At 47.2% G+C, this 12,226-nt stretch overlaps 1 protein-coding gene across 3 annotated transcripts in view; it reads right to left on the minus strand.

Moving 5' to 3' along the window:
- Positions 1-12,226, minus strand: part of PLA1A (phospholipase A1 member A) — a 32,986-nt gene that overhangs the window by 3,379 nt on the left and 17,381 nt on the right. For 2 of the 3 annotated variants that reach the window (XM_050778748.1, XM_050778750.1), the window contains 4 exons: positions 10,925-11,014; positions 8,835-9,002; positions 7,249-7,338; positions 1,552-1,660 (listed from right to left, as the gene is read on the minus strand). In XM_050778748.1, the coding sequence (XP_050634705.1) occupies positions 1,552-1,660; positions 7,249-7,338; positions 8,835-9,002; positions 10,925-11,014 (457 nt within the window). Of the gene's footprint in view, positions 1-1,547; positions 1,661-7,248; positions 7,339-8,834; positions 9,003-10,924; positions 11,015-12,226 lie in introns of all 3 variants that reach the window. The other variant, XM_050778749.1, reaches the window with a different exon arrangement.

Genomic DNA, 12,226 nt, shown 5'->3' on the forward strand with positions numbered 1-12,226 from the left:
AGCTAGTGGCCAGGGATTTGGGAGCGAAGAAGTGCGCTCCTTCCAGCAGAAACTTGTAGTGCCTCTTAGCAGAGTTCACGTCCAACATCCCAGCCTGAGAAACATCTCCAAACTCACATCTGATCTCATCACTGTCCTGTTTAAAACTCCCAGTGGCTCTCCAGACTACTCTCAGGATAAAAAAACTTGTCCTTCAAGGCCTGGCAGGGTCTGGCCCTGACTTGCCTCTCCAGCCCCACACCATCCCCGTAACCCTAAATCTGTGCTCCATACACACCAGAAGTGTCACATTCTCCCTAAGCCTGGCCTGGGTAGCTCCTGGAAAGCCTCGAAATCTCTGCTCATCATTTCCTTAGACTCGGTCAGGCTCCGTCTTCCATGCTGTCACTCTCAGGGCATTGCTGACACATTTAAGTGTGTATGCACCGGTCATTCCCCTGTTTGCTCTGGATTGATCTGTTCCCCTGCAGGTTCCCCCACCAGCAGGTTCCAGTGAGGTCTAACCCAGTGGAAGCATGCTCAGGTGGGTGGCTGCTTTGGGCAGGGATTCCAGACGGACTGCACTTCCCATGGGTTCAGCTCCTGCCAAGCAGCCTTCCCTGTGGACCCAGCTTTGCCAGTGCCACTCCTGCTTTGTCTCTCTAGCTTAGGGTGGTAGTGGCTCCTGTTGTGAGTAATCTCTGCATTGTGTCCCCATCTCTCAGTTTTTCAGCTCATCCAACACACTTGTAATGAGTTCGCCGTGCTAAATTCCTTCTCTTGGACCTCCTCTGTTTTCCTGACCGGACTCTGACTGAGACAGTGACATTATCTGACAGTTTGTCTCCCGCTGGCTTGTGAATAACTAACCAGTTGCTTTTTAAAGAAGTATGCACCATGGCTGCTGCCTTCCTATCCCCTGCAGGCTGTGGCTCCCTACAGTTGGGGTTCTTTACCCTCTCACTTCAAGCGTAGTTCCACCAGCCCCCAAACCCAAGTCTGCCCCAACAAAGGAAGGGAATGATTAGCCCCAGTTCCAGGAATCATCAAGCCCTCCTGGCCGCCAGTCTGGCCCTCAGCTTGCACTCCTTTGCTGACTGACCCTGTGCCTCAGATTCCATTCTGATAACTAACCTAGAACTGCTCTCCTTTCCCAGGAGTGGGTGCTCTCCAGGCTCTGGCTAGCCCTCCCTGGGCTGGTGACTGAGGCCCTCCTCCCTACTGACATCCCTGATACCCGCACTGCCTGGATTCCAGAGTACTGTTTCCTCTCAGGGACCTGATTCCTAGGTCCTCTCCACCATGTTGGCATGGCATGTTGCGACATGCCGTCCCTGCTGCCTGCCTGCCCTGCCTGCTCTCATCTGAATCTGTTATACTTGGACCCACTACTGAGCAGCTCCCCAGCCTGTGTCTGTGGCTGGATCTAGAGTAGGTGCTGCCCCCAGCCGAGCTGGCTGGGCTCCGGAATCAGCAATCACACAGTACCTGACCTGGGTTGTCCATGTGTGTAAAATGAAAAAGTAACCAGCTCCTAAGGGAAGGGGTCAACCAGGTGGGACACTTACGTACATGGTGATCTTAGATGAGAAGGTGACGTTACTGCTAAGGAAAGTAACCTCGATGTTGGTGTCCTTTCTTCTCAGTTGCTTCAAGTGAAACTCCACGAGGCTGTGATACACTAGGAAACCAAAGCACAACAGAGACTGGGCCAGAGGGCAGAAGGTGCAATGAGCAAAAACCCCAGAGAGCAGCAGTGTGGTTGGGAATCTTGCCTCTATCTCTTAGTAGTTGTGTGCCCAGGAGGAGATTACCTATAATCTCAGATCCTCAGTTTCCTCAAGTGTAAACTGAGGATAATAAAAATAGACACTTGGCCGGGCGCAGTGGCTCATGCCTGTACACCCAGCACTTTGGGAGGCCGAGGTGGGTGGATCACCTGAGGTCAGGAGTTTGAGACCAGCCTGACCAACATGGTGAAACCCCATCTCTACTAAAAATACAAAAATTAGCTGGGTGTGGTGGTGCACATCTGTAATCCCAGCTACTCGGGAGGCTGAGACAGGAGAATCGCTTGAACTCAGGAGGCGGAGCTTGCAGCGAGCAGAAATCACACCACTGCACTCCAGCCTGGGCGGCAGAGCAAGACTCCGTCTCAAAAAAATGAAAAAAAAAGTAGACACCCTAGGCCTGAGATAAATAGGTTAATATGTATGAAGTCCTCAGGCCAGTGCCTGTGCCTAGGAAGCATTCAGTAATGTTGGTTTTTGTTATTTTGTAATACTAATGTTTTACTTCCCCTTGGTTGCTCACATTTTCATGGTGGGATGATCTTGAATGAGCCAAATGCATCTGTCATATATGGCTATCCTTTGAATGTTTGTGTCCCCTCCAAATTCATGTTTAAACTGAATGCTTTGTGCAACAGTATTGAGAGGTGGGGCCTTTGGGGGAAGGGATTACATCATGGGGGCTCTACTATCATGAATGAAATAGTGCCTTATACAAGGGCTCAAGGGAATTGGCAAGGCCCTTTTTTGACGTCCTGCCTTCTGCTGTGTGTGAACGCAGTATCTGTCCCCTCTGGAGAACGCAACAGCAAAGCACCTTCTTGGAAGCAGAGAGTGCAACCCTTATAGACATGGAATGCCGGCGCCTTGATCTGGGACTTCCCAGGCTCCAGAGCTGTGGGAAAATAAATTTCTGAGCTTTGTAAGTTACCCAGTCTCAGGTACGGTGTCATAGTAGCACAAATAGACTAAGACATAAACTAAAGATTTAACTCGTAAGGTCAGGCACGGTGGCTCACGCCTGTAATCCCAGCACTTTGGGAGGCTGAGGCGGGCGGATCACCTGAGGTCAGGAGTTTGAGACCAGCCTCCAGCCTGGCCAACACGGTGAAACCCTGTCTCTACTAAAAATATAAAAATTAGCCGGACATGATGGCGGGCACCTGTAATCCCAGCTACTCAGGAAGCTGAGGCAGGAGAAGCACTTGAACCCGGGAGGCAGAGGTTGCAGTGAGCCGAGATGGCGCCATTGCACTCCAGCCTGGGCGACAAGAGTGAAACTCTGTCTCAAAAAAGAAAAAAAGAGAGAGAGAGAATTAACTCATAAAATATAGCAACGGCCCTGCTTCCTCTCCACACACCCAGCGTCAGGGAAGGAGGCTGTGTGTATAGGAGACTGCTCCTCTCCCTGCGGCCACTGGTTGCCTATGTGATATCCGGACTCTCCTTTGAGCAGCGTGGATGCTGGAGTTCTCAAGGTGAGTATCGCCAACGTAGACTGGATGTAAAACCTGGGCCACGGTGATATCCCTGGGACCTGTTGTCCCTCTGACAAGAGAAGGTAAGAAAGATTACAGGCCAGGCATGGTGGCTCACACCTGAAATCCTGGTACTTTGGGAGGCCAAGGTGGGCAGATAACTTGAGCCCAGGAGTTCAAGACCAGCCTGGGCCACATAGCAAGACCCAGTCTCTACAAAAAAACAAAAACAAAAAATTAGCTGGGCATGTGGTATGTGCCTATAGTCCCAGCTACTTAGGAGGCTAAGATGGGAGGATCACCTGAGCCAGGGAGGTTGTGGCTGCAGTGAACCGTGACTGTGCCACCACACTCCAGTCTAGGTGACAGTGGGAGACCATGTCTCAAAAAAAAAAAAAAAAAAAAGAAGAAGAATTAAAAAATTTAAGAAAAGCCAGTCGCGGTGGCTCACGCCTGTAATCCCAGCATTTTGGGAGGCTCAGGCGGGCAGATCACCTGAGGTCAAGAGTTTGAGACTAGCCTGGCCAACATGGTGAAACCCTGTCTCTACTAAAAATACAAAAAAATTAGCCAGTCATGGTGGTGGATGTCTGTAATCCCAGCTACTCAGGAGCCTGAGGCAAAAGAATTGCTTGAACCCAAGAGGCAGAGGTTGCAGTCAGCCGAGATCGTGCCACTGCTCTCCAGCCTGGGTGACAGAGTAAGGCTCTGTCTCTAAATAAATAAATAAATAAATAAATAAATAAATAAATAAGAAAAGAAAGATTACAGTTTCCCTAACACACTGTCCTTTTTTTATTAAGGGGTAGGTGCATCTGGTGGCATTTTGCAATCGCTTTAGTCTCAGGGAATTTTCCCAGGCTCCTTTGGTGATGGAGATATAGCTAGAGATGCAATCCTTCACCTCTACTCTACCTGTACTTTTTCATTTGCTATATTTTATGGGCTAACATTGGGGAGGGGAACATAAACTGGATGCAGGTGAACTCAGCACTAAGTTGGAGGAGTGCTATGGCCCATCTGGGCCCCCTGGGGTTAGTAACAGGGCTCACCAAAAGATGCCAAGATGCCAAGAATCCACGAGAAGAAAAGAGCCTTGACTGTTTCCCCTCCACAGAGGAGGACATCTGACACCACACCCCATCTGTTTCTCCTTCTGAGATGTTACTATGGGATATCAATTGTTATGGGGACAGGCAAGGGCTGAACTGGAATGGATGATATTTGCAATGTGGAAAAAATAACTAACTTACATAAGCTTTAGGAATTTAATTCTCAGGGCTGAGTTTGCTATATTATATTATTAATACTTCTTCCTTTGCTAGCAGGTATCATTGATTAAGAAAGTTTTCTAAGATTCTGTTTCTGCTTTTTTTTTTTTTTTTTCCTTTTTTTTTTTTTAAAGAAACAGGTTCTTGCTCTGTTGCCCAGGCTGGAATGCAGTAGCATAACCAGCTCACTGCAGCCTCCAACTCCTGGGCTCAAGCAATCCTCCCACCTCAGCCTCCCTAGTAGCAAGGACTACAGGTGGCACCATCATGCCTGGCTAATTGTAAACAATTTTAGTAGAGACTGGGTCTCATTATGTTACCCAGGCTGGTCTCAAACTCCTGTCCTCAAGCGACCCTTCCACCTCTGCCTCCCAAAGTGCTGGGATTACAGATGTGAGCCACTGCGCCTGGCCTGCTTCTTTCTTCACTAAATTACCCTGGAGGCCCCAAGGGAGCCAGGCCTAATGTTGGGTGGGTGGGAATTAGTGGAATCAAATGTGCACAGCAACATGTCTCATGTCATACAACATAGAGTCCTGGGTGGTGGGTCAGGAGGCCTGGATCCAAGCCCCAACCCTGCTGCTTACAAGCCATGCTGCCTTGCCTAAGACACTGAGCCTCTCCATGCTTCAGTTCCCTCATCTGCAAGCAATAGCCCCCAACTTATCACACAGGACACGGTAAGGATGGGGTGAAGTAACGGAGAGAAGGTACACTATGTGAAAAACTGTTCTATGAGGGAATATATTGTATAAAAATTATTTGTTAGAAGATCCTTTGCCCATGTTGGTGCATGCCTGGCGCAGGTCAACATTGCTGAAGTCAAAGCAGGCCAACGGTGCTAGGCATGGGAGCCCAGTGCCATGATGGCCTAAGAGTAGCTGGAGAGCTGCTTCTCCCTACCCACTCCTGAACATACCCATATCTGTCCAGGGAGAGCAGGGAGGATCCAGCTTCCATCCCTAGAAGTGACAGCTTACGGCAGAGCATGCAGGCAGGCATGCCTGTTTCTGTACCCCTCTGTGGTTTTGGAACCAACATGGCTATGCTTCTGGAGGCATGGGGAGGTGGTCTCACAACAAATATGAAACAGTCAGAAAAAGTATGGCTCTGTGAACCCCCTCAGCAGGGACCTTAACATGCTTTTAACCTCCAGGCATTCCCCAAACTTTCCTGCCAGGTGTATTCTTAGCTGCACAGACATAGAGGCGCCAGCTCAGGTTGCTGTGAATCTGCCCAGCAGCTGGAATTAAAAGCCAGGACATCTGGTCCTGGCAGCACCGCGTCCACCACCAGACAAAACATCCTCCCACATGCCAACTCTGATGGGGTGGCGCTGACAGAAGGGGAGCTGAGACATACGGCCTGCAGACAGCAGGTTTTCAGAAGATGGAACCATGGTCGTGGCGAGGAAGGAGTATAGATTTTAGAGTCAGAAGACCTGGAATTGAGTTCTGACCTTTTCACCCAGCTGTGGAGCCTTAGGCATGCCACTTGGTCTCTCAGAGCTTCCCTTTCCCTACGTCTCCCAGTGGGTTGTCAAATGAGCTGTTAAGGATGTGAAAAGCCACAGTTGACTCTGTAGTCCACTTGGTTCCTAAGAGGTAGCCATAAATTTTCTCTGGCATGAAGGTAGAAACACCCTAACTATTCCTCTCCCAAATTCTCCGATTGACTAAGGGAAGGAAATTATTACTGATTGGGTTCCAGTCCCTGTACTAGTGACCTCCTGTGTCCATTTTATTTTATACTCACAATTGATTCTTTAAAGTAGGTACTGTTATGGTTCCTGTATTCACATAAGGATATAGAGTTCAGAGAGTTTAAATAACCTGCTCCTGATCACACAGCTGGTAAATAGAGAAGCTGAGATTCAAATCCAGGTCTAGGTGAGCACAGAGTCTGAGCTCTGGGCTCCATATCACATGGTACCAGGCCTTCTAGTACCAGGAAGATATTGTCACAAAGATCCCTCCACTGACCCGACACGAACTGACCAGAAAATCAGTTAAAATTGGGTTGGCATACAGTTTATCATCCAAACCAGCATGCTTTATCCTGTACACATGATAAAGCAGACAGGATCCCAGGATAACCAGCATAAACCAGGAAATATAGTCACCCTAGTTAAGATGCACATAATATAGAGAAGGATGATGGTTCAGCTTGTAATGTATTTCATGGATTCTGGACACACTTTTCTTTCACATTTAACATTGTTACAACCATTAGCATCCTAGCTTCAAAGAAATGCCATGGTTAGGAGTAACAGTGGGAAGCCGGAATGCATCTGTGAAGGGGAAGGAGAGCAGAGGGAAAGGTTCAGTATTTCCCAGGGACCCCCACCTTGGAGGCTGCCAGGGTGAGAACCACATAGGGTGGGCGCCAAGAAGTGGGAAATGAGAGCGCAGAAAGGAGATGGCCAGAGGACACTCCTAAACACCACTCTAGAGAAGACCCACTGGAGGGTAAATTTGGAGGGTCGGAGGAAATAGGACCAGTAGATAGACGGTAAGAAGCCCCAAGTCCTCATCTGAAGAGCAATCGGTTGGACTCTGAAAGTTTTGGTTCAGACCAGGGGCTGTTGTCCCACCTCCGGTGTTGCCTTTGCCCTTATCATTCATTCCCACCCAGACTACCACACTGGGCTGGGCACAGCCCAAGCCGAAGCCCTGGACTCTTCCGGTGGCACCCTGGCAGAGCTGAGCTCATGCATTTCCCCCTACTCACTGCAGTACGGAGCATTGGAAGTAGTCAGGAGGTAGACTTTCACTTCCTTGGGAAGTGGCTCTATCTTGACACCGCCGTGTTCCACCAGGCCTGAAAATAAAGAAGCAAAGAAGCAGAGTCCTGAGAAGGCTATCTTAGGGTCCCACAGCACCCAGCCACATGTTTATTAATTCACGCACCCATTTATTCCACAGACATCTACACTCCACACGCACTATGAGAGCGCAGAAAGGAGAATGCAGAAAGGAGACAGCCAGAGGACACTCCTAAACACCACTCTAGAGAGAAAACCCACTGGAGGGTAAATTTGGAGGGTAGGAGGAAATAGGATCAGTAGATAGACGGTAAGAAGCCCCAAGTCCTCATGCTGTATTCTGAGGTGAGTCCTGGGATCCCAGCAACTCGGTCCAGTGGGCAGTAAACACACACATAAATGGCACTATGCTTTTTAGATCATCTGACTCATTCTCGGCAGGTAATTATAAGAAATCTGAAACTGCATCTCGAACTTGCAAAACCAATCTCCTATAGCAGTTGTTTTCATGACACTTACATCCCGTGCAGTGGGAGCACGGTGAAGCACGAAGTGTTTGACCTGAAGACTAGTGGATGACAGGTGGGGAGAGCGCATTCTGGGAAGAGAGTATGGTTACGGCCAAGGCACACAGGTGAGGAAGCCTGATGTACACTTGGAAGTACAAGTAGTTAGCACCATCCGGTGTTCAGTGCAAGGGAAAGTGTAGTGAGACATGAGGCTGGGCAGACAGTGTGAAGCGGCTGTTATGTCTGTGGGTCCATGGCATGTAGGGGAAACTGACATATGCACAATGAGTAAGAAATAATGTTGACTTGTTCTATCATGGGAAGCTACCCTACTTTACTATTTTGTCAAGCTGGTACCCATTTCACTCATATAAGCAGTAGCAAGCTGCTACAGTTGAGTGGCAGCCAGGGGTAGCGGGAAGCAAGAGAGTGTGGGAAGGAGAGAAACCGTTTCCAATGCCCAGGAGTTTTTCCTGGAGCTCTTCATCCTGGATAACCACAAGATATTCATAGCAATGGTCTACACAAGTGAGTTAGAGGCCAGATCCTGCAGCCTTCCTGGCATCCTTTCCCCAGACTGGCCTGGATCATCCAAGAAGGTACCCAAGCCCCCCAGCAATTAGGCATCCCCCCAGCTGCCATGAGACCACCAGAATCTCAGACCTCTAATGTGGGTCTTGTGTTCCACTCTTAGGGATTCCCCACCACACAGAGAATTAGGGTCTATGAAGAACTGGAGAATGGCAAGAAGTGAGAAAGATCTATAAGCAGCATCTGGTCCGAGAGTGGGGACCTGTATGTGGGAAGGGTGTGTGTGGAGCAAGGATGGCCATAGGGAACACTATAGAGGGTGAGGGTTGGGGCACGAGAACCAACCATCCATCTCCAAGTAAGAACAGGCTGAGCACCTCATTGCTTAATTTTCTTTTCCCCAATTGGATAGAATTCTTGACCACAGGAGATCAGGACATTAAGAGGGGACAAGTAGTAGGGCTTGAACTTTCCTCACATTGTCAAAGGAAGTCAAAGGGGAAGCACTTTACCTATCCTTGGGCAGGAAAGCAGAAAAGGGTTAAAACAATCCAGACAGTGTCCGGCAAGGAAGGCCGCGTAGCTGTCACAGGGAAAGGCCATCAGTGGACAGGAATTCTCCAGGGCACTGATGTAGAGGTGCACAGCTCTCATGTGATCACAGATCAGATAACTATAACCTGAACAGAGAAAAAACACAACCAAAGTTTCAGTCAAGACAAATGGAATTCCCTCTGTGCTGCTCACTGAAACTCTATTGAATTTTATATTCCAGCAAGCTGTAAATAAATGCATGTGAGTCCCCTCAAATCACTTTTTCAAAATATTAGTGTACATGGTTACTACATTCTACTTTTTCATTTTACTTTTCCTGAGATACATAAGCATAATCCATCAAGAACATTGCTTGATTTGAGATGCATTCTTTCTTTTCTTTTCTTTTCTTTTTTTCTTTTGAGACAGAATCTCACTCTGTTGCCCAGGCTGGAGTGTAATGGCATGATCTCGGTCCACTGCAACCTCTGCCTCCTGGGTTTAAGTAATTTTTCTGCCTCAGTCTCCTGAGTAGCTGGGCTAACAGGTACACACCATCACACTTCACAAATTTTTGCATTTTTCATAGAAACAGGGTTTTGCCATGTTGGCCAGGCTGGTCTCGAACTCCTGACCTCAGGTGATCCACCTGCCTCAACCTCCCAGAATGCTAAGATTACAGGTGTGAGCCACCATGCCCTGGCCTTGAGATGGATTCTTATATGATCATGCAAACTCTCCTTCATAAAATGGGAATATATAGAGAGTTGATGATGCTGCCCCACTTCTCAAAATGGGTATTTGTGCATATTTTTACTTTCTTCATCATCACCCATACAACAAATTTTTTACAACCTCATTATACCCAACCCAGCAGTGAGACTGCTGCATCAGCCGCAGTTTATGGTCGATCACTCTCTACAGCCAATGTGCTGAGGTTCACCGGGCCAAATGACTGATATGCTGAATTTGTCAAATATCCCAGTTTACCAAAACTTAGTTTCATTGTTATTTACTATTTAAGGTTGCAGCATTCGACATTGGTTAAATTGGTTGGAACTAAGAAGTATGTGGTGAGCTACAACTCCAGGGTCCTGGGGTCTTCAAACTCTCCCTACACCTTGAGACCTCGTTGCTGAGACCTGCAACCAAAGCCAAGCAGAATTTTGACTTTCCTTTCCCCTGTGGTTGGGACACTCTCTATGGTCAAGCTCTTTCCAGCTGCAACAGGGAACTGGGGCAGAGACAAACTAAACCCTTCTCAAATTGTGTATGGAGAAAAAGTGAAAAGTGGTCAATTGAAATGCCACCAAATCTTCAAAAGCCATTGAAACCAAACTCCTATTTTATCAGAATTGCTGAGAAATTCACAAATTGCAAAAAGAAGCATGTTTTTGGAAAACTAGTAAATTTGGTAAAATCAATGAGTAGTTATTCAATAAGATTGTCAAAGGAATCCTTAAAATGTTAAAAATTTGGTAAAGCAAGACAAGACTAAAAACATAGTAAACAGAACTCAGCATTTTAAATTTTTATATGAAATGCTGATATATTGGCTATATTCATAAGATATAAGAAAACCAAATAATTATTGATCTTAGCTTTTGACACATTTAGTATGCTAAGAATATATCAATAAATATATTAAAAAGAACATTCCAGAAGGCTATATTTAAAGAGAGGAAATGTACGGTCATTGAGTGTGTTCAAAAAGATCATCTTGAAAACAATTTTAGAGAACTGTTAGAGTTGGTAAATGTGGTGAAATGACTGGGCAGTGAATTGATCCTTCTGCTCACCAGCTTTGGGCAGGATGGCTTGCTTCTGCCAAAGCAAGGCTCTGTAGAGGATGCAGTTGGTGTAGACTGTGCCACACCCTCCCCTCAAATGCCTGGGCTCTGAAGACGTCCATCCTTGAATACACTCTGAGTAAGGCATTATGGGACATAGCAAAGGACACTTGTCAAGCAGACCCTCTGTGGGCCATTCTGGCTGACTCAACACAACAGCTGTTGGTGAATTCCAATCTCTGGGGTCGCCAAATACCAACTTTTACTGGATTTCTGACCTGCATAAAAGTAGGTGGGGCAGCCGGGTTGGTCTTGGCCTCCATTGACAAAGTAGTCCACGTGTCCAACGGGAATCCGAATACCGAAATCTGAAAGGAGACAGAACTCCATTAACTTCTTTGCTTCAGGGAGTTGGCTGGCAGCAGACCTCAAACTCTGACCTCAGGAGCCCACCCACTGTCTGCCCCGTCACTTCTAAGTGCTGTGAGACTTCACAGGATGAGCCCTCAGACAGATTTTCCTTTCCTTTCCTTTTCTTTTCTTTTCTTTCTTTCTTTCTTTTTTTTTTTTTTTTTGAGACAGAGTTTCACTCTTGTCACCCAGGCTGGAGTGCAGTGGTGCGATCTCTCACTGCAACCTCTGCCTCCTGGATTCAACGATTCTCCTGCCTCAGCCTCCGTGTAGCTGGGATTACAGGCTCATGCCACCACACCTGGCTAATTTTTGTGTTTTTTTTTTTTTTTAGTAGAGACAGGGTTTCACCAGGTTAGTCAGGCTGGTCTCAAACTCTTGACCTCAGTTGATCCACCCACCTCAGCCTCTCAGTTTTCTAAAGGGATTTTTCATGCTAAAAGGAACCAAAGAGATTCAGTTGGTAAGATGCTCATATTTGCCTAAGAAAATCAAGAAAAATATCCTGTAACACAAGGTTTTGTAACTCAGTAAATGTTATAAACTTGGTAAATTTCCTCATTGAGTAGTATCAGTTTCCTTTTGAGTAATAGTTCAGGTAAACATGTTTGGGGTCACATTTCCACAGTCCCCCCTAAAACATATCTTTGTGCTCTCCTGAGTGGAAATAGGACACGGCTCCAGAGCTGAGGTAAGAGAGCATCTTCTGCCCTCATTGTGTCCCTGTGACCAACTCCTGGATGCTCCACTGTGGCAGACTTGAGCCCTCAGACTGGCTCAGGCCCAGCTGCTGAAGACCCCGACTTTCTCCTTCCTATCACCTGTCACTATTGGAAGAAAATGATTGTGTATTATTTGCTTACTGCCATCAACCTGGAGGTTAAGCAATGACCTAGAAGCCACCCTTGAGTCTTGCCTTTCCCTCATACCCCACATGCAGCCCTTCACGAGTCTAGTCAACTCTACTTCCAAAACATATTTTGAATCTGTCTACTTCTCTCTGTCTTTACTGCCACCACCTTTACCCAAGTCACCATCATCTCTCACCCGGACTCCTACTGCAGACACTCTCTAATGGGCGTCCGGGCTTCCCTTGGTGACTCCTACGGTCCATGTAGCCTGTAAGCTCCATGTAGGCAGGGACCTCATTCAATGTGTTGATCATTGCT

Source organism: Macaca thibetana, chromosome 2 (genome assembly GCF_024542745.1).
Source record: "Macaca thibetana thibetana isolate TM-01 chromosome 2, ASM2454274v1, whole genome shotgun sequence".
Lineage (NCBI taxonomy): Eukaryota > Metazoa > Chordata > Mammalia > Primates > Cercopithecidae > Macaca > Macaca thibetana.